Source organism: Ornithodoros turicata, chromosome 5 (genome assembly GCF_037126465.1).
Source record: "Ornithodoros turicata isolate Travis chromosome 5, ASM3712646v1, whole genome shotgun sequence".
In the NCBI taxonomy this organism is placed as follows: Eukaryota; Metazoa; Arthropoda; class Arachnida; order Ixodida; family Argasidae; genus Ornithodoros; species Ornithodoros turicata.
Window position 1 is genome coordinate 51,470,899 of NC_088205.1, and position 21,026 is coordinate 51,491,924.

The 21,026-nt window shown below is 43.1% G+C and overlaps 2 protein-coding genes across 3 annotated transcripts in view; one reads left to right on the top strand and one right to left on the bottom strand.

The window, feature by feature from the left end:
* Positions 1-1,485: 1,485 nt before the first annotated feature.
* LOC135394463 (asparaginyl-tRNA synthetase-like) lies at positions 1,486-15,387 on the bottom strand. 2 transcript variants are annotated; one of them, XM_064625199.1, is made up of 12 exons: positions 15,196-15,387; positions 14,994-15,100; positions 14,804-14,927; positions 14,558-14,698; positions 14,409-14,489; positions 14,185-14,318; positions 13,102-13,234; positions 12,366-12,502; positions 11,579-11,645; positions 10,798-10,929; positions 6,207-6,331; positions 1,486-1,655 (listed from the first exon to the last, which is right to left on the bottom strand). In XM_064625199.1, the coding sequence occupies exons 1-12, from the start codon at positions 15,346-15,348 to the stop codon at positions 1,511-1,513; spliced, it is 1,479 nt and encodes a 492-aa protein (XP_064481269.1). In that variant the 5' UTR covers positions 15,349-15,387; the 3' UTR covers positions 1,486-1,510. The 2 variants fall into 2 exon arrangements, with proteins under 2 accessions (XP_064481269.1, XP_064481270.1); XM_064625200.1 differs by lacking the exons at positions 1,486-1,655; positions 6,207-6,331 and adding an exon at positions 6,394-8,713.
* A 159-nt stretch (positions 15,388-15,546) lies between these two features.
* Positions 15,547-21,026, top strand: part of LOC135394464 (ragulator complex protein LAMTOR1-like) — an 11,320-nt gene continuing 5,840 nt past the window's right edge. The window contains exons 1-3 of the mRNA XM_064625202.1: positions 15,547-15,695; positions 15,984-16,051; positions 18,883-18,972. Of these exons, the coding sequence (XP_064481272.1) occupies positions 15,654-15,695; positions 15,984-16,051; positions 18,883-18,972 (200 nt within the window). The 5' untranslated portion in view covers positions 15,547-15,653. The remainder of the gene's footprint in view (positions 15,696-15,983; positions 16,052-18,882; positions 18,973-21,026) is intronic.

Here is a 21,026-nt window from a genome sequence, read left to right on the forward strand (position 1 = left end):
AGGATTGGTTTAATCGTGTATTTTAATGAGGAGGATGTGTTTGTTTTCTTGATACAAGCAAATCAATACGTACGTTGATCAAGGCATATCGCATGTCTGCTTGGACCCTCCATGACCCCCAGGAAAAGGCTCATGACCCACAGTTTGAGAAACACTGCACTAGAACAACCCCAAGGTCACGAATAGAGATTACACGCTTAATCGTTGAAGGTAATAGAGAATACTGAAAATTAATTGCATTAATTCGTTTGGTGAACGATATAACGCATGTTTTAGATTCATTCATCCTATGATGATATGTTCTTATATGTCCATATGATATGATATGACGGTACAATTTGTACGTGTGCACAGGTAGTCACTTATGCTAGTGCAAACTATTCTTATTTCTGGAGTAATCCTCTGCCCAGTGCACGGTATGCTCCTGCTAGTCTCTGGGTATAACATGAACCAAGAAGGCATGTTTTCAAACAAAAGAGGCACATGGCAACAGTGACGTTTTCTAACACTCCCGGTTCCCGTCTGACATATCGCGCTTTTGTAGAAACGAAAACTAAGCCACTAAAAAATGGATCCACCAGCTTGTCTATGTCTACGCCATCTTGGCTACCACAATGTGAAACTTCCTCCTTTTCTGTGGCTTTGTTGTTACTGACAAAACTACAATGTCACTAGCACGTAAAAAATGGAAAATGTAAACCAAAACCATGTGTTAGAATATGAAACAAATGATACAAACCCAAGCCACCAAGCTCTCTACCTAGTGTGTTTCGAACTTTTAATTGAACCTCTGTATGCAATAAGGGGATAAGTCGACTTATCCTCTTTTTACTATTTTTGTTGCAATGACATCTACGTACCAGTATGCACCTGCCAATGAAAACTTAGGACCATATTGCGATTTGTTGGCCCGTTACAGCATGGGAAATGCATGTGTGTCAATGGGACGGACAATCAGATCAGGCCCCTTTTCTCATTTTGGGATTTTTCGACTTATCCCCTTATTGCATACAGAGGTTCAATTGTTGCACAGTATCAAAGTACTAGTCCTTATGACTGTCAAACAATCTAATTTTTCTTCAAAAATGCCCCTTCCAGACACACAAATTATTCATTGATACACTCTATAGTTTTTGTTTTGCATTACCAGTTGGGTACTTCAGTGCTTGATAGAAAAAAACTGGAGAAAGGTACTCAAGGCAAAATACAAACTACACAATTTGAAGTGTACTTTGAAGGAACGAATACTCAGAAATGTACTTAAAGTAGTTCTTGAGTACTATTTTCCATCACTGCTTCTAATTCACCTGTACCCAGGATTGCATGTGCATGCTAGTGCCAGTGGCTGTCAGTGTGTAGTCTGGAGATGCCTAAACTTTTTCACTTGAGCATTTGACAGTGTACATCAAGCCATATAGACAGCTTGTTGCTTTAGAGGGTGCCTAATGCAGACAAAAACCCTTTTTATAACTACAGCAGCAAAGGTTCTCCTTTGAAAAACTTTTATTCACTAAGTTTGACAATGGTTCGCCCATCTCGGGAAAGGCACGAGGTCTTTAATGTTATGGGTTGCTGTGATGTACTGCAACATGCGGTCAAAGCCCAAACCAAAGCCTCCATGTGGTACAGATCCGTACTCCCTCAGGTCCAAATACCTGTCAAGGAAAGTTGATAAATTAAAAGATGATGAGTGAATTCAAGACATTGTATTCATGCACTTTCTTTAGCTGAATCTACAGTAAGAGTGCTCACAAATTTCTCTACAAGAAACCTGCATTCCTTTTACATTTTTCGAAGGCCGTGCTAATATTTTTCTTCTTTAAATACCGACACAAGTAATTGTGCATACGGTTCGAAGTCCGAATTGAATTGGGATTCTATATCCGAGTATCGAATCGAAGCGATATCTCTCCCAAACTGATGGTATTCATTCCAAAGCTGTACTCTCAAGACCAATAACGCCAGAAGAGAGGGTATAAAACAAAGTGAATGCTCCATCGCACTAAGACCTGCATGCACATATCACATATGTACACTATACAGGGTGTTTCACCTAATGTGATAAACAATTCTAACTGGCGACGTACTCGCCGGAGGATTGCGGGACTTTCGGCAATTACCTTCTGGAAACTTTTGCCACCATTGAGGAAGGTTTTGGACAATTTTTAATTGTGGAAAATTTATTTTTTCCTAAAGCTAAAGCGTAATTTTTGCTTTTTTTTTTACTATTTCTGTTGCGATACTGTGCATAATTTTTGTTGGGTCAGCGGTTGTCCGTGAAGGACTTCACATTTCTGTAAAAAAAAAAGTGAGGTTAGTGAGGTTCGCTTGGCAATTTTCAAAGTTCAATTGGAAAAAAAAAATGTTCCTCAGTTACAAATTGTCCAAAGCCTTCCTCAATGGCGGCAAAAGTTTCTAGAAGTTAATTGCCGAAAGTCCCACAATCTTCCCGCAAGTTTTCATGCTTAGATATCTTCCGGGCTCTTTGCACTTGCAAAGGTTAAAAACATTTTGCCGATACAGTCATTTCCATTATTTCATGCACTGATTCAAAGTCACATCAGCTATGCATTAGAAGTGTATGGTTTAACATACAAGTCAAATTTGAATGGCCTATATATTGCACAAAAGAAGGCTTTAAGGTCTGTTCTATCTCTACATCCACTCACGTCGGTAACATTTGCGTTTTCTTTGCTGTCAGTTAACAGTATTTTCCAATTTTTAGAGATAAAACTTGCTGTTCTAACTTACAAATTTGTAAATCGGTTATGTCACTCTTCTATAATTACATTACCATTAAACTCCACTTCCTATTCGCTTAGAACAGATTCACTTACTACGCAATTACCTGCTCCAAGAACAAATTTTGGACAGTTCACCCTTGCCTTCGCAGGTGCTAAGGTTTGGAATAAATTACCATTAGATATGCGACAGGCTAACTCGACACATAGTTTCAAACACAAGGTGACACGGCATGTATGCTGTTCTAACCAGAGTTGATTTTGTATTACCATTTCTTTTTCTCTTGTTTTCCTTTTTCTCTTTTCTTGTTTCTTTGTTTTAAAGTATGTGCCATATGCCTTTGTTTAGATAAAGCGTAAATTTACATGTGTAAATCAAGAATATAGTGTTCCCACAAGGAGATATGAACATGAGTTGATGTTTCATTATATGAAGGACAGCTTCGCGGGCTTGCCCTGCTGTCCTGATTGTAATGATGTAAATTATACATATGTCAATAAAGTGACCTTGAAAGTACGTCACCAGTTATAATTTTTATCACTTTTGGTGAAAGACCCTGTATGTCCATAAGAACACATACCTCAACAAAGCTCACTCATGCTCAATGTGGGAAATGAGCTGAGCATGAGTGAGCCAACTGAGAGCCAAGCACGAGATGAGTGCTTGGCTGGAGAAAGGAGAGCTGGAAAAGGCGAGCTGATCGGGAGTATGTAAACATAAGTGAGCAAATGAGAATAAGAGCATGAGCAAAATTCACACGTGACCATAGAATGAGCAAACGAGGATATGAGCATGAACAAAACTCACTCATGAGAATGCTCATTCATGCTCAGTGTAGCAAATGAGCTGAGCATGAGTTAGCCGAAATGATGCTCAAACTGGGTGAACTGAACGAGTACCACTCACACCCCGTTAACTTGCAGTGTGATGCAACACCGATACATGTACTGTGGAACTCTTGTTATCAAAGGACTGATAACTGTCGCGAACGAAGGTGGCTGACGTGAAACCTGCCGAAGTTCTAGGCAAGGTCATACAGGGGGCAGGGCCAAAACGGTGAAAAACGAGGCTCGTGGCCTAGCTTGGGGCAGAGGCTCCTTTTCCCCTGGACCAGGCAGACGGCTGTTTGAGGAACTTGCTGGGAACTGTTCGTATCGCTTGTGTTTTTTCCTGCGTTCGCTAGTATGTAATACATCGTTGCCTTTGTATTACGTGTTGTTCGTGTAGTACCTCCTTTCGCCAGTAAACGGACGGCGGGTCCTGGTTGTGGGTTTCGCCTGCCTAGAAGAGGCAGTAGGATTCCCACAGATGGCGCCCAACGTGGGGCCCGGGTCCGTTGGCGAGAGGAGGGTACGGTCTGTAACGTTTTAGGCTCGGAATGTGTCACTGTAGTCGCACTGTAGCCGCGTGTCTTTTGCGTTGTTCTGTGCTGTTTACTTTTTCCCGTTCCCAGTTCCGTGCCGTTCCTGCCTGGATCTTGCCGTATGCCGCCTTAATGGTATGGCATCCGGATGAATTAAGATGGCCATGCAAACCGCCTATTTAGAGGAGAGCCCAGTTTTGCCCCGCGGTTCTTGCAGAGCCGTCTTAGTGCTACTGGAGCATGCCAAGTGGCATTGACCCTGTGCCAGGGCTTCATGTCACTTCAGATTGGAGCCTTTACCTTTGATATCCTCGAAGACGGGCCGTGATGAATTTGTTCTATTCTAGGCGAGTTTATTGCGTCTCGAATTGTCGAGTCGTATCTTCATTTAAGCGGGCGTTTTAACCGCGTTGTTCGTGCTCAACGCCGTTAGTCTTTACTCTAGATTTTTCGGTATGGAAGCGTATCATTAGAAGCAGGGGCCTTCACAGACTCCTTTCTTTCCTTCACCCAGTTCTAGCCGCTGCGATATGTTATCAAGGCGCGCTTTTCGCGCCCTTCGGTGAAATGCCCAGGATTAAAGATACCTTGCAGGTGATCCGGTCGCAATTCACGCTGGCCTAGGTACCTGTCCGACTTTTTGGTTTTCCTGTGGCTGCATATTTTCGTATTTACGCACTTGCCATTAGCTTGGTCGCTATTACTTAGCGCTCCGGTTAGATTTGGCTGTACCCGTGAATGTCGTTTCACGATAACTTCACTCTTAGGAACTTTTCAGATCCATCCGGCCGAAGTTGTCTTCTGGCAGTTTTTCATGTTTACGGTCCTTTTTTTCCTGCAATTTCGCAATGCCTTCCAGAGGTCGTGGTGGCAGGGGCCGCCGTAAAGCTCTTGGATCGTCCGCCCAAGCAGCTTGTGGTTGTTATGCGCGAAGTGGAGGCTCCCCATCCGATCCTGACTGCTTTCCAGAACGTCGTCGCCTTCATTCTGTCGCGACGTGGACGATCGTAGAGAGAGATTTTCCGGTACCCTGGTGTTCTCGCTCCAAGTGGAGTGCACAGCCACGACCTCTTCGAGGAACAGACCCGGGTTCTGTTCCACCCCCTTTTCGTGGAGCCACTCTAGAGGTTCGCCACCCTGCTGACCCACCGATTCCTTATTCGGATGAAGAACATCGCATCCTCTGTCCGCCATGCGCAGTGCCCGGCGCCCACCAGAGGCGCCCACCTACGGGGACCACTGCATCACGCGAACGCCGAAGCTGCCCGCTCACTCAGAGGCCCCGATGGAGAGGTTCAACGGGAGGTAACTCCGTGCCAGGGAGCATGAGCACCCGGAGCTCAGCCTGTGCTCAACCAGAGACGGGAAACCGAGTCGAGCACGAGTGAGCAAATGATGAACTGAGCAGCGAGTAAGTGAGCAATACTAAGAGCTAGGTGGGGAGTGAGTTAGCAAGTGGAGAGCTGAGCAGGGAATGGGTGAGCGGCAGTCACGAGTGCCGACCTCTGTACATGTGGTTGGTTATATTTAGGGCCTGACTTTTTAGGGTTATACCCGTTTATGTCATATATTTACTCCCAATTCAAATCAGCAAGAACAGAGTTTAACCCGAGATTTCTCTTAAGACTGCTGGACCAGGGGGGTGTGACATCACAACTAACACAGAAGTTTGGAAACTGTGTTGTAAATGCATAAATACGCTCATATGAACTGTCAATACAGAGACTTTGCTGACTCTTAGATACATGGACTAAAAATACTCTGTCTACTGGTGTGTCATGCATATTATGCAGAGTAAACCGATGATTTACACCTCATTCAATGCAATTCAACCAGAATTGGGTTGAATTACACTACCGATTACACCTGAATTATTGAAGCGAAATATAACCTAATATTTGTCCCCCGATGTTGCTGAAAATATAACCCGAAAAAGTCTGGCCCTAGTTATATTCACTTGTTGTTATGGCTTGTCAATATTGTCAACTATATGCATAGCTTACCAGATGCATTCTGGGAAATAATAAAGCGTGGTGGGTGACACATGCCTTTCCCCACGTCAGGCTTTGCAAAATTGATTAAAGTTGCACTGTTCTCTCACCAAGAAAAATTATCTGCCATGCCCATTTGCTGCATTCTGTCATGAAGAGCTTGGTAGGAGTCTTCACGTAGGCTTCCACCACATGCTTCACCACCAAAAGGCAGCAGGAAGTCGAAACATTCTGCCTGTAATTGGAGCAGTTGTGACACTCGGTCACATGGTAGATATCATGTAGTAGTACAAAAATATACATAAGCCATAGCTTACGAGTAGGGATGTGCCAATCGAATCTGCGAATCCTCGAATCCACGAATCCTAGGCAGGGATTCGAGATTCGGGAATCCGAATCCCAGTGCCCAAAACGGTGAATCGAATCTTTTGAATCCACCAACCACATTTCTCCAAATTGGCACTTCCGGAGTCCTCCGAAAGCCTCATTGACCGACAGGTGTTTTTTTTTTCTTTGTTTACATTGCTCTGGACAGAGTTCAGACAGGAACTGTTACATTACAAGTAGTATGGTTTTGCTTTTGATTGTTGCTTTAGCTTTATGGAAATAATTCAGACTAGATAATTTACGTATTTCTTGTAGTCGATGAACAATATGTTAAATAAATTACGTTTAAAGGGAGACTCAGGACAATCCGAAACTATTATAACGGCTGTGTAAATAAGTTTGATACATTCTTCAAAAATGAGAAACAAAGTTGGTTTGGCAATCGAGAACTCTTCAGTTGCCAAAAGGGCTGGGAATCTCAAACGAAACCAAAACTTCTGAATGTTCTCTCTTTTGCTCACGTTTGCTCTGTTTATCAGTGGGATATTATCCGGTGAGTGCACTAATATGCGACATGATCGAGCTCACCGATACACCATGTCGACCTTCACGTCAGTTCGTAACAAGACCCGAACTCACGCCTTATCAGATGATTGTGATCGTGAGTTTCGAAGTACTCCGGTACTCTGGTGTGGACCACCGCCTGTTTTTCAGGCACGCGCTTTGTAACTTCTTCGTGCCACATGGATGACCAGTCATCTGTTTCCTCGATTTCGTTCTAAAGTATTCACTAGCACTAAGAGCGAAACCTAGAGTAAGCCGTACACGAGGAATACCGGTGAGCTGAAGCCCAGTGTTGCTGGGCTGCTTTTCCGTATAGGAGCGCCTAATCACTCGACGGAAAATATTCCTTTTTCTAATTATCTGTGCCACTTGGGGATGACCAGCTCGCGTGGCTCAGTGGTTAGCGTGCTGGCCATGTCACGTCGAGACTGGGAGGTACCTGGGTTCGAATCTTGGTGACGGTTGTGCTGTCTGTGGGTTTTCCTGTTTTTCCTTAGACGCTTTAACACATATGTCGGCACAGTTCCCGCAGGAGTCGGCCCAGGATGCACATTCCCCAGGGCGTCAGTCGTGACGTTGCCCACCTCTGTGAGGTCGACAACGGCGAGCCCTTTCACCATCACCACCACCAGGATGATAAATTGTATTCACTGAAATATCTTACGGTATGGATTGGTGTCGCACTCAACACGTTTTTGGTGCGGAGTCTCCCTTTAAAGGACAATGGAAGCGAAATTCGTCAATTGCAAGAAGGGATCCAAAGAAGGTGTAAATCTTACGTATTATGGTGCCACCAATATTTTGTGAGCACGGTGTACGGATGGGCATAATTTTGACGATTACGAGCCCTCTGGGTCGCCCACCCGACACGATCGCCCATGGAGCGTGCCCGCTGCCGCAAAGCATTGCGGGAGAATCTGAGGAGCGTGTGACGTCAAATATCTCTCGAGCTCCATGTGCGGCTGCCCGTTGAATGGGATAAACACGGCCAATTCCGAACGCCTGAAGATGTTCGATTCGGAAATCTCGTGGAAGTCTGAAGGTGATATATCCGATGAGAGATGGGTTCGTATCTATGTTTCTTCTTCTCCTTTTTTTTTTCCCGCAGCCGGAATAAGATGTACTCCGGAAGGCCAAGTGGAGGTAAAGGTGTGTGCCTTACATTTCCGTGAAAATACAGATGGAACCTCTCCTTCTTTCAGCTTGATGTACTTCGTTGACAAGCCAAGGCTAATGAGCACCTACTGATTTGTTTTGAACCATTCGTCAACAATATGTCTGCGCACTACTTGTCTTGTTTCACCTGTATCCAAGTAGGCATAGACGGATTCGCGGTGAGAATAAGTTTCCTGTCTTTCGGAAACAATTGAAATATTAGTAATAAAAAAGTGAGACAACGGCCGGAATTTGAACTACACATCTTTAGATTGCCAGTCGAGCATCAATGGTCGATACGGCCATGGAAACAACCACAGACTAGTACAGCGTGTTTGTTCTGAAACATATCCTGGCCTAAGGCAAGGTAAGACATCTAGCACTGTAAGCAGCAAGACTCTCACCCCTAGAGAGAATGAGCTCCAGATCAGAATGGGGGCCAGCCTCGGTAGTGTTGTCTTTGTAATAAACGTCAGTCGATGTTTCACGCTGTGTTTGTGCTGTCTACCCGTGTGTTGTTCATCCAAGGAACACTCTGTCCTCGCGTTGCCGAAAGGAAGTCTGCAACATGCTGTAGCACAGCCAGGAAACACTTCACAAGCATGCACAATTTTTCTTGTCACGAAAATCAACCTCCAATCGCAAAACAACCGCAAAATGAAAGTCAGGAACTCCATCAGGAGAAACAGCGTGCGTCACTTCCGTGGTCTGCTACGGCGGCGCGGCAACACTCACCAGGGGCTCAGAGTGCTCCGCGGCCGAATTTTATATTGCGATTATGGCGGCATTTCAACTAATGTACGTAAATCTAAGTCGACTTCCGCATTGTTTTGGTACACACTGCAATATGAAGTAAACAGCCTTGCAGCTTATTTTCGCTTCCATCGTCCTTTAAGAAGACTCCCAAAACTGAACTTTTTTTTTCCATTAAACAAATGCATCATATTCTGCTTCAAAACACTTTTCAATAGGAGTTTTTCTTCTTCACTAAAATAGATGCTGAAAAATGTGCAGCTATAATCATCAGGGAGAAGGACTATGGAGGGAGAGCAGGTTGGTAGGAGGAGATTGAGAACGCAAAGAATATTGTTTCCTTTGTTGGGAGGGGTTCCACTTGTACTTGAACCCTCTTGACCTACTGATCAAAGTGTTACAGGGGAAGGTTTTTCACTCAACCAGAAGCTAGGAGCTCTGCGGGGCGGTATTCCCCACATTTTACCTGGAAACGAGGTGAAGTTTTTACTTTACGAAAATGTGATGCCCCCGGAGGAAGAAAAGTGCAACCGGGTACCGGAATTTTCGGCACGTAGCACCAATGAAAGAGTGTACTCCGGAGTTTTTCGGAACATGCCGAATTTCCAAAAAAATATTATGCGGGTGTTTTTCTGCATGACGTGGAACACTAGTTAAAAGAGCTTTTGGATGCTACTCTGCGGCTCATACACCAGTGCAGCTTATCTGACAAAAATTTATCTCTGGGTATTTCTTCCCACAATGACTGGCAAAAACGAACCACTTTGTACATGACCCATGCATCCCTGAAGGCACCTGAGCTCCATTACATCACCTTTCTTCACATCTAGTAGGGTCAGTTGTCCCCTGGAATGACTGAGGTTCCCATGGACCACTCTTTCCATTCTGACACATTTTAAAGAAGCATAGAAAGTGCTTCAGTCACTACCTATTTTTGATACCAAGCTTTTAGCCTGACTGCTAAAATACACCATGCGAAGTGATTCATTCAACAGATGCACAAAGTTCGCAGAATTCGATTTTAAAAATCGCGACTGTGCACAACGGTGGCAACGCCCGTAACTAGCCGCTCAAGTCACTTTGATGTTACATCGGTACAGGCCGCTAAGAGGTTTGGAGAAATATCGTCTGCTACACAGGGAGAGAACTAGGAGAGAAACGAATAAATAAAAAAAGACTGGAAAGTGCTGGCCCCAATTGGAGCGCGGTCTCTCTTGCAACTGTAATGACATCACCGGTGGCGTTTTTCTTCCTCCTCCTCCTCGTTTCGTCCTTCAGAGTGAGTTGAGCAGGAACGCATGTTTCTATGTTCGGGAAAGTTTTCTTTTTTTTCTTCTAAGAAAAATGTTGTATACAGAGAATATTTTTGTGTTGGTTGTCAAGTCAAGTCACATCTTTTCGTAATGCGTCAGAAACAAAAAATATTTTGGATGGCTTTCTGGACTCTTTTAAGAATATGTTCACCTGGATGCCACACTCCACACTTTGGAGCTCAGTCTTGTTTAACAATTTTCACGGATATTCCGGTGATTTTGCTAGAAAGGCAGATATGCCCCAGCTACAGTCAGGAATAGGAATTATGGACACAAATCGGAGCTTCATGGCAGTCGGACAAACCTGTCACGTGACATAGGCTAAGTTTGCCACTGGGTAGAATCTCTGTGGCATTAAATATGTGGGGCAAAATATAGTACCAACATTCCAACATCCAAAGTGGGGTGCATACACAACACAAGGATGTCCATTTTGAGAGTTAATAGTAATTATTAGAAGGAACTTGCACATGAATGCTCATGTCCCACAAATTGCTAATGTATTCTGCCAAGACTTGTACCAGAAAAATTTTTCTTCGATATAGAAGAGCTTGACAGCACGCTTACAAGTTGTTACATTTTAGCTTACCCTTCTTCCAGTAGAGTCACGTTTCATGTAGAAGGGCTTGATAGAAGCTGGGTAGTGGGTGACAAACACAGGTTGATTGCCACAGTAGGAGACAATAAACTGCTCATGTTCAGCCTTGAAGTCTTCTCCCCACTGCGTATTGTAAAAACACTGTGGGATTGTTGTTCGGAATGTTACTCAAAAATGACATTTATTATGTCATGTCTATAGTCATATTTCTAATGCCTGATGGCCCTCTGTGCAAAATTCTCATGCAATGGCTACAAATAATTCACGAGGTACTAGCACTCAAAACCACTGTGGCTTGCAACAAATTCACAGTCACAGCTTGCACCTGGTGACTTACATGTTTCGTTGTTTCACTAAATCAGCAGTAACATAATCTAAAGGCAAAGAGACTACTGAAATATTGAAGGTAGTACAAGGGTCGTTCAAGGCTGACTGAGATTTTTGCTCGAGAAAAATCAGTGAGTAAATGGAAATGAATGAAACTTTTGGAGGACAAAGTGCAATCCTTCTCAGGTCAGCAGTGCGCATGCAGCAGCGGCAAAAATCGCAGAATCCGGAATTCAGTGATGGCAGCAGTGTCTACATGCGCACGGTGCATCCTTTGAAAAACTGACGTAATTTGGTGCTTCCCAAATTTTCTATTGTTTTGAAAGAAATAAAAGTCTCGGTCAACCTTCAACAACCCTCGTAATTTCTTTCACCAAAGAGCACAAAAGTAAAAGCTAAGTATGAGCTTTGTTGATGCACCTGTTGCATTACACAAAGTATTCACCTTGATTGGAGATGTAAGTGTGCTGGCCTGGTCTGACAGAAAATCCACACATTCGTCGTATGTTAGCCTGAAAAATAAACCACACAACTCATGCACAACTTCATGCAACACAACTACATTAAGTCTGAGCATCTCTATTAAAGTAAGGGTGGATAATCCAGTGATCCAGTGAAGGTAGGCTCAAGCAAAACTCTTATGCTGGGAGCCACCAATATTTCGAACAGAGACTGTCCTTCAACTGTGCACTGTCCCCACCTTTGGAAGTGTATGTAATGGGCTGGGTTAAATGCATAGGTTAAAGGTCTGTAGGGCTTTGTGAGTCATGCCCTGCATTGACAGAAAAATCTAGCCACTTGTTGAGAGAATTGAGTGTTGGGGATAATGTTAGCCCTTTGAAAATAACTTCTAATGTGTCCATCAACAGTAAACAAGTACTGTCAATAATGGTGTCATGTTGACATTGCTATGGGGTTCCTGAAGTGCTTGAATGTTAGTGTGGAGAGCTGTGAGGACGATAGAGATGACGCTATATTCACTGAGAGATGTGGTGCTAAAATATTCTACCTTCACAATACCACGTTGAATAGGCGACTATCGTGATAGCTGTAACTGCAGATCATTGTTGTTGTCATTTAACTTGCCTTTGCACTACCTTTTTTTTTATTGACTTTTAGAGTACCCACTGTCAAGAGCCTAACAGCAGGCAAGTGCTAAACAAACATGACGTGCCTCATATCACGTGGTACAAATGTTATCTGCAATCATGAAAATTTTACCAATTACTTACCGATGAAACGGCTTGTCCATTGCCTTAGCTATAGAGTCTACATAATTGGGTGCCTCATCCTTGCAAACCAAATGGATATCTTCTGGAGAGGCATCGATAATGCTCTTGTATGAGCTTTTCACTAACTTTTCTGTCATCTGTAAGTATGTTGCAATACGCATCTACAGTGGCACGCACAAAATGCACTCAAAGGGACGACGAACACATTGACCTTTTCTGCTTTGCTTTTACCCACGTGCATCATCATCATCACATATGAAAGGTTTTGTGTTCTGTAGGGAATGTACTCTGTTGCAACATATGGGTACATTAGCTGAAGGAGCTGTTTATCCCATAGCTGATATTCTTGGGCAACAACCAAGTTAATTTATGATGACTGATCACTATTTCTTTCTCCTTTTGGAAAATGACTATGCAGGGGACATTGCAACTTTCTTCTTTTCTTTCTTTATTCACCCTCAGGTCACAGTGAATTACAGAGAAGAGTAGTGGGGTGAGACAAGCTGTCAACAAGCACTGTCAACTATCAAATTATGGTACTGCGTATTAAACTTAAGCTTGGTGCAAGCTACAGTGCAATACCTGAAGCCGGTATCTCCTCACATTCGCCATGAGAAACCCTCGCGGTGAACGTCTACATGCAGTACACACACAGTTGAATTTTCTGAATGAGGAAACACTCTGACCCACACTGCCAACACCCCTACAAGCGCATAAAAGTTGTTGACTGTCTTACATGAAGTAGGGGCTCCAATGTGTCGATGAAAGCCTCCTCCGCTTCTACCATCTGAAATTCACACAGGTGACGTCTCGTGTTGCAGTTCTCTGCCCTGAATGTTGGACTGAAGGTGTACACCTTCGAGAGTGACCTGCATTTGAGGTCATTTCGTCAATTACCAATCACCAGCAGGATCCTGCAAACAGTTATTGGTCTCTTTTTATGGCCAATCCTTTGTGTGCAACTTGATGATTATCCCAACGATTTTGTTTCCTTTCAATGAAATCTGATAGTATTATCAACTGTTATTCCCCCTCAAAAACTCGGTCTTATATGTTGAAATAGTGCCAAATACAAGCAAACATTTAAAACTAATTCTTGATCCAGATTATGATTGACCGTTAATATAGTTGAACCTCGATATAACGAAACTCGCGGGGAACACAATTTATTTCGCTGTATGGAGACTGATAAAATATGGCAGCCCGTGGCGCGAGGGAATGCAAATTATTTCGCTGTACTGCATTGTATAGCGTTTCGTTCTATCGAGGTTTGACCGTATACCTAAGTATTCTCTATGAACAGTGGTAAATGCATGGGATACACGGTGAAATTGACCAAACTTTGCGCTCTTTTATGCATGTTTCACATATGGTGAATTCGACTGGTCAATCAGGAGTTGCTTTTTTTGCTCTGCGGTGCGTTTCAGTAGTCAATCCGGGTTGAATTCACATGTTTGCTTATTCTGCTCTGCTGAGGAAGCCCTGATTCAGCCAGAACTCCAACGAATCATTGTCATTATTCCAGATCTTGCAAGGCTGAATCTTGCATTCGGCGGACCCGTTGAGTTTGCTGGATGTATGTGCTGACTTCCACCAGGCTCCTTGCCAAAGCATAGCTGTTTTTCTTTGGTGGATTCGGACTCAGTCCCTCTGTGCTGGATTCTGTTGCACTGTAGCAGGTTTGGTTGCTTGGTTTAGACCAACAAGTCGCATTTGCCAATAAAAGTTTCAAAAGTTTGCATATTCTAGCATACCACTATACATAATGTATTTATGTGGATGTGTGCATAAAATGATGCATAAGACATGCAAAACTTACATTGCTAACGCTTCCAAGTGAAGTTGAGCTGATACAGTCAGAAAAGCTGGGTCTCCAAAGAAATGTCTGTTGTCTGATCCCTTTTCCATGCCATCTGGTGTTGTCCTTGGAGCGGTTCCAAGTGGCCTCAGAGGCTGTACGGTTAAGCTGCATTATTAGTGTGTTCTTGATACAGAATTCATGTACAAGGCATTAGAGAAACCCATTAATGAAACTGAGCTTACTGAAACCGTAAATACGTCACCACCACCTTCACAGTCATTCGAAGTGATTATGGGTGTGTGGACATTGTAAAATCCAGATTCCTGAAATAGTTGCGGAATGTCACAAGGAAAGTAACTGAATTCAGAAAGCTGCTTTCTCGTAAACGAACCTGGAAAGCGGAGTGAACTGCCATTGCAGATGTATTGCGGATGCGCAGAAGGGCTGCATACTTGGACAGACGAGGCCGCAGGTGAAAGTACTGCCGCACATGCTCGATGGGATAACTTTTTCTTGGGCGAAACGGAAACTTCTGCGAAGGCATACTTGCCAAATTATGCTGGATTTCTACTAATCCAATCAGCTTCATAAACGTTATGAGTGTTCGTTTTTATAACTAAAGTTCAAGTGCATATACCTCCACATTGCATGAACCCAGGACGATAACGTCGTCTGCTTGAATTTCAACGTCCTGTCCCTTGGACCTGCTGGGAATTACCTCTCCCGTTACTTTTACTGAACAACCGTAGCTCAATTCTGGTCTGTGGTAAGAATAAAAAATACGCGTATAAGTGCTTACATAGCCTCAGGAGATGCGCGCAACTCACTGAGCGGCAGAAGCGGGATGCACAACTTGGACTTTTGCTGCAGAACTTCCGTCGACCACGTCGAAGAAGACAACGTCTTTGTGTTTTCTTAGTGCTTTCACCCATCCCTGAAATAATTCATTCGGGCTAAGGTCGAAGCGAGCGTCGTGTAACTACACCCAAGAGCAGGCACGACATAGGTTCAATGCGAAGTTACACATACCTTTATTTCTACATTTCTGTTAACTTTTCGGGAGGATATTAATTGAGAAACGCTTTCCGTCCCTGGTGTGCATGATTTACTTATCAGTCTTTTACTGTTTTTTAAGCAATCTACAACTTGTCTTATGCAGAAGAACGACCGAGACACAAGCATTTCGACTAGCGGTGTAGCGACGAACTGATTTCCCAAGTACCGCGCGGTTGAAGGAAATACAAACGAAGTGAAATCCTTATAAGCGATTTGAATTAATACTATTATGGTGCACAGACGAAACTTATTACTTCTTTGTTTTTTCTTTGCGGCATTATTGAAGCTGGTTGAAAGCTCATGTGAAATAACAAGAACAAGTGCGAGGCGTACTCAGCTCCGTAGGCATGGTCATGTGACACGCATGGATAGCTGTACGGGCTGTGAAGTTTGTTTACTTGTAATAAAGTTCGTGTTTCAACAATAACCAGATGGGTTGCTGCTTTAGCAACGACGAGGACAAACGCGACCAGGTAATTGGCAGAATATATTAATGAAATATAGGTTCGCGCTCGACTTTGTTGTCTTTCAGTAGCTGAACCATTGGGGTAGTATCGCTGTCCGGTACTTTTATGGAAACTGTGATATAGATATGTCGTGTCGAATTATATTTAAGACACATGATTAAATGTCATGGAATGCCGGTCTGACTGTATGGAACTCTAAAGCAAACAGTTTGCTGTCAGTGCGGAGTCTGTTTGTACCCTCCCTCCACTTGGCATTCACCGAACTTCAATTGTTATCCGTGCGTTTTCGTTTAGGACGAGCCCACAGAAACATCCCGATTACTGGCTAATCCTGTAGGCAACTCCTCGCAACAACCTTACAAGTGAGTATTTTCTAAGTCTGGTTTTACGAACAATCACATACAAAAGTTGTCGTATCACACCCCATTACTGAAATCCCGCGATTGCGGAAGAAATCAGAAAACCGCAACAAAATCTCAAAATTCGTCACCACCAGCTCGACTGCTTCTTTGCTGCTTTGTCTGGGACGTCTTACATGTAATGCCATTGTGTTGATGTCTCTATTATAATTTACCTCACCTGTCGTATGAGTAATACCTGACATGTAGTTGAGTCATTTTCATCCATCAATTCCGCTTGTTTCTTACGAGGCAGAAAATGGTTGCCCATGCATGTTTGGTATTTGGAAAACATGCCTGTCATCTGTTGTTTTGTGTGGAAATTGTAAGCAACTACTTGCTAGTCGATGCTAGTTGGTTGCTTTATATCGAGACTGTCTCAGAAGAGCAGTGGACAAACACACCAACACAATACATGTATCAGATCATAATTAAAGCAGCAAGTCAGAAATTGTTAAGCATGTTTGTGCCGCCACCATGCGCCATCAACAGGGGAGGTCACTTTCTGCCACAGTGTAGTGTCATGTGGCCAGTCCTAACAGGTAATACAGATGCAGAGTATGATGGATTACAATATATGGCACAAGATGGAGTGTGGCCTCTGTCTGTCCAGCCATCCTATCTGCAGCACAGTAATATTTTGAGAGCTGACGCTTCTTAAGTCGAACACGACTATAGCAATGTGCAAAATATTTTGCAGCATTCAGAGCATGCTGCGTTTTACGAGCTGCAATTCCACGGTTGCTACTTAGGGTAACTGGTTTTTGTGTGTGTTTTTTTTTCCCTTTCCTTTTCTTTCTTGTGCACTTTCTTCTCAGCTCACGCGCCACTTATGCCTACTTGAGCTGTGCTGCTCTATGTCACGAGCCATGTGCCTTGGGACCACGTCACGTCACGACGTTCTCTCGTTCTCCGATATGCTCCTTTCACAAGTCGAGATTTTTGGAAAGGTGTGCGGAACAAAGGCCTCACGCACGCTCTGTAGGTCACCTGCACTCGTCCTTCTTTTGCAGGAGCTCATTTGTTGCAGAACATGACGCAGTGAAAAATAAAAAGATTAAGGGTGGTCACCTCAATGCTCCTTTAGCAAAGGACATTTACCAGAAATTCTCTGATCTCTCTGGAAACACTAATCAAATTTGCAACCCATCACAGCTGTTTTTCAATCATGGTGCAGTTGTGCAGCGGGGAAAATCTTAAAAGTGTATTTAGTTTTAATAACATTTCCAGATAACTAATGTATTCTTGGGCTTAAAGATTGCGAAAGAGGGTGATTGCAGCCATGAAATTGGAAGGGATATGTATCTTAGAAGAACTGCTATGGCCAGTTTTGTCGAGCGATGCGATTCCTCCGACAAAACGAAAGAAAAAAAAGTGGGAAAAACTCCTTTACCGTTTTCCTCTACGTCAGAAAAGTTACCAGAAATTTCCAATCCTGAAAATGCAAAATATGTAGCTCTGGTAAAATGTAGTGCATAAACAAGGTCAAAATTGTTTATTTAGACAGTCCTGTCAACTGGTCTTTTGGAAGAGTTCGTTATACCTCATATTTTACATTTTTGAGTTCAATCAAACAAAAGCTATTCCACTTTTTATTCGTATGGTGAAGGTTTGTCTCTTATAAATTTATTTTTGTCTGTCAGATAGTATTGTAAATGACAGTTAACATAAAGGGCCTTTCGATTTTGAAATGGCCTTATGGAGTATCCCCTGTCAGACGAGCTGTACAGGAGTCTGTTGTTGCCGACTCCTTGCACCATGTAGTTAGTTTCTGTTTCATTCTGTACCCCCGTATTAAAGTTGTCATCTTACCAATACCTTGCCAACATGGTTGTAATTTCGATCTGGGCTCTTTTTGTCGCATCTACATATTTTATCTTTCACTTCAGCATTGTCAGAAGCGATGTGGTGGGGGTGCTGTTGTCGAGAGTACTCTGTTTTGAATCGTAGAGGCCGCTGGGGAGCTCCGTTGGGCATAATGACAATTTTTAAAAAGAGCCGCCGCCACCGTTTTACCGTGCCGTCTGACGGGGTTGTCAAAGGTCATTTTTCAGAAAGACCAATTCCCTAAAGGCCTTAGGGTTTGTCTTCTGACAGGGGTATTAATCACTGAATAATGACAGCTTAAATTTATCTCCTTTTAAATTTTCCTGAAAAGAAAACTGAGAAAGCCCATCTTCTATTTAAGCGAGTCAAAATTACTGGGAGTTTTGCATATCCACATATCAACTTTATGCATTTGGTAGTTCTAGTCGAGCCTTGAACGGATGGCTACAAAGACCTTAACTTCCTGTATTTCATAGTTGTGCCCTAAACAAATAAAATCTACACTTATAGTTTACAGTAGCCTATGATTTCCTCTCTTTTCATTTGTTGGAATGACAAGTACTGAAACCAAAGCTCAAACGCTTTGGCCACTTCTTGAGGGGACAAAGTTCGATGAAAAATTTGATGATGTGTAGGAGTGACGAAAATGAGAACGGCTGAGGGCAAAATACTTACGGAGGCAAGTACATGAACATGAGTAGCGTTTCAAGAGACAGCGGAGGACAGGGGGGTGTGGTTCGTGAGCTCGTAGAGAGTTGTCTATACACGCAGAATGTCAATCGTAACACACAATGTCACATGAACTGAGGAAAGCTTGTTTTTTTTATCATTAGGCATCTGTAACTAGTTAGGAAACTCCGCAAGAGCTCTGGCTTGATGGAGTAAGAAAATTGGATGCGTACAAAGCGGTCAATAAATATAGATGTATCCAGTGAAAAGTTACGCTAAACCACTCTGCAATATTTCAGTGACGGCTATGGAGGTGTCCGTGGTGCCAATTCTCATCACAAAGGGGATGACCAGAACGCACTCAGCAGAATACTGCACCAGACAGCTGCGTAAGTGATACCATGCCCTTAGGACAGTGGAAGTGATGTGAAATGTGCAAAGCCCATGCTTTTCTATTGTACACGTTGAGGATCCTATGGCACAAAATGTCGACTTCTGTAGCACGCTTATTATGAATAAGAATGTGTGGAAAAACTGGGTGGTATTCAGTCGAGCCTGTTTATAACGATATTGATGAGAGTGTGAAATCCGATCGTTATATCAGAGTATGGTTAAAAACGAGCTTTCGTGAAATCGCCGGTTGGGATCACATCACAGAGGAGACAGTTACTGTTGTGAAAAAAGAATTTTCTAAGGACAACATACGCGCCAATACCACGTGAGGCTCCGCACTTTTTGATATAGAAGACTTCGTCCTGTGCTTGTCATCATTCTTACTGTCGGAACTCCATTGTCCATCAGCACACGCCTTGTCCACGGGTAATTCGTCGACACGTGTTTGGGTGGCGACACGTAACTGTCTGCCAACTCACATTTTGGTAGCCATGGCACCTTGCAATGACGTTTTGCACCAGTACAAAATCCGTCGAGCATTTGCAACTTCGGGTCGAGCTACGTGCCTTTCCTTGCCACAACACGTCTTGCAACCGCGGATGCCATCGTAGCATGCAGCAAATAAAAAAAAACGACGTTGAGAGGATGATGTGGAGAGAGAACCTCGTCTATGTCTCACGAACCTCCTCGAAGTCGCAAGCTTGTACCCCCGGCAGTCATGCACGGATAAAGGCACTGCGTTCTCACATTAATGCTCACGAAGGCTAAAGCTCTTGAAAATGTGACCGTAATTTGTTTTCAGTGAAAAGGTGGAATCTTGCTTTCCAATTTTCACGCGATTTACCGGCTGCCTGAAGAATTCTAATCGCTATACGCGAGCAAACGCTTTTGTGGCGATCATTATATCGATGTCTCGTTTACATGTACTTCAATTGGTGAACTGACGGGAGCCAAGAATTTGATTGTAACATCGGAGTTATCGTTATATCAAAGATCGTAATAAACGGGCTCTACTGTATTGCAGAAGCTGGTGTAATTTGATGTCAGCAGGATTCTTTGGTGTCTCTGAGGAATTAGAGTATGACCTTTTATGCATAGCAGAGAGGGGCTGTCAGATGTTGAAAGGCTTCACTCTGGCTTTAGGGTATCACTTTTTTTTTAAATTTTACTTTTGAAGTGCATCACGTACGCAGATGCATTGGTATGTATTATTGTTGCACCTGTGAGGAGCGAGCATTGGGGCATGTAGCCCATCCTTCTAAGATGCGAGCAATAGGTCACACACAAACAGTATTACCCAAGGATAGTATCATATTTCTTTGTGTAATTGATTCTTCACACGAAAATGTTTTGCGAGAGCTGATGTATGTGAACAAGGTGTGTGATTTGAAGCCCCTGCTTGAAAATGTTGAGATGTAAGTGGTATATCCAGTGAAGAAGGTAGAAAGGCAGATTTATGCCCACCTACAACAGAAATGGGAAAGCAAGAACAAGAGACAGTTTTGTATTGTTTTATAGACAGCAGTATAGATCACTCAACTATTTTTTTCCCTGCTTTGGAAATGTGCTTCTTCTTTTTTTTTTTTTTAGCTTTCTGCAGAAAACCAGCACAATTAGAGGCACAAAATAATATCAGAGGGGCGTCAGTTTTGTTCTGCTTAGAGTTGACATTCACGTCTTTATTCTCATTGCTGTGAAACTCAGATCAAGGGTTGATGCTTGCGTACAGTGTCGTTTTATACACTAGTCCAACTGCACTTGATTCAATGTGTTCTAAAAGAGCTCTGAAAGGTTCCCTCTCACCCTGTGATTGAAGTCTGTACCCCATGCCTCATAGGTGTGAAAAATATTCCTACTTTCATAATTAGCGTAATTAGCTGAACGCCATTTCTAATGGCATCGGAGAAAGAGATACATCATGCCCTTCCTCTTCAAAGGAACGTTGAACTTCTAAACAATTTCGAGAATGGCACTTGTGATGAAGTAGGGAATGCCAAAAAGCACGCTAACAAAAATTCTTCTTGAAAAGTAAAAGGGCAAGCTGTACGAT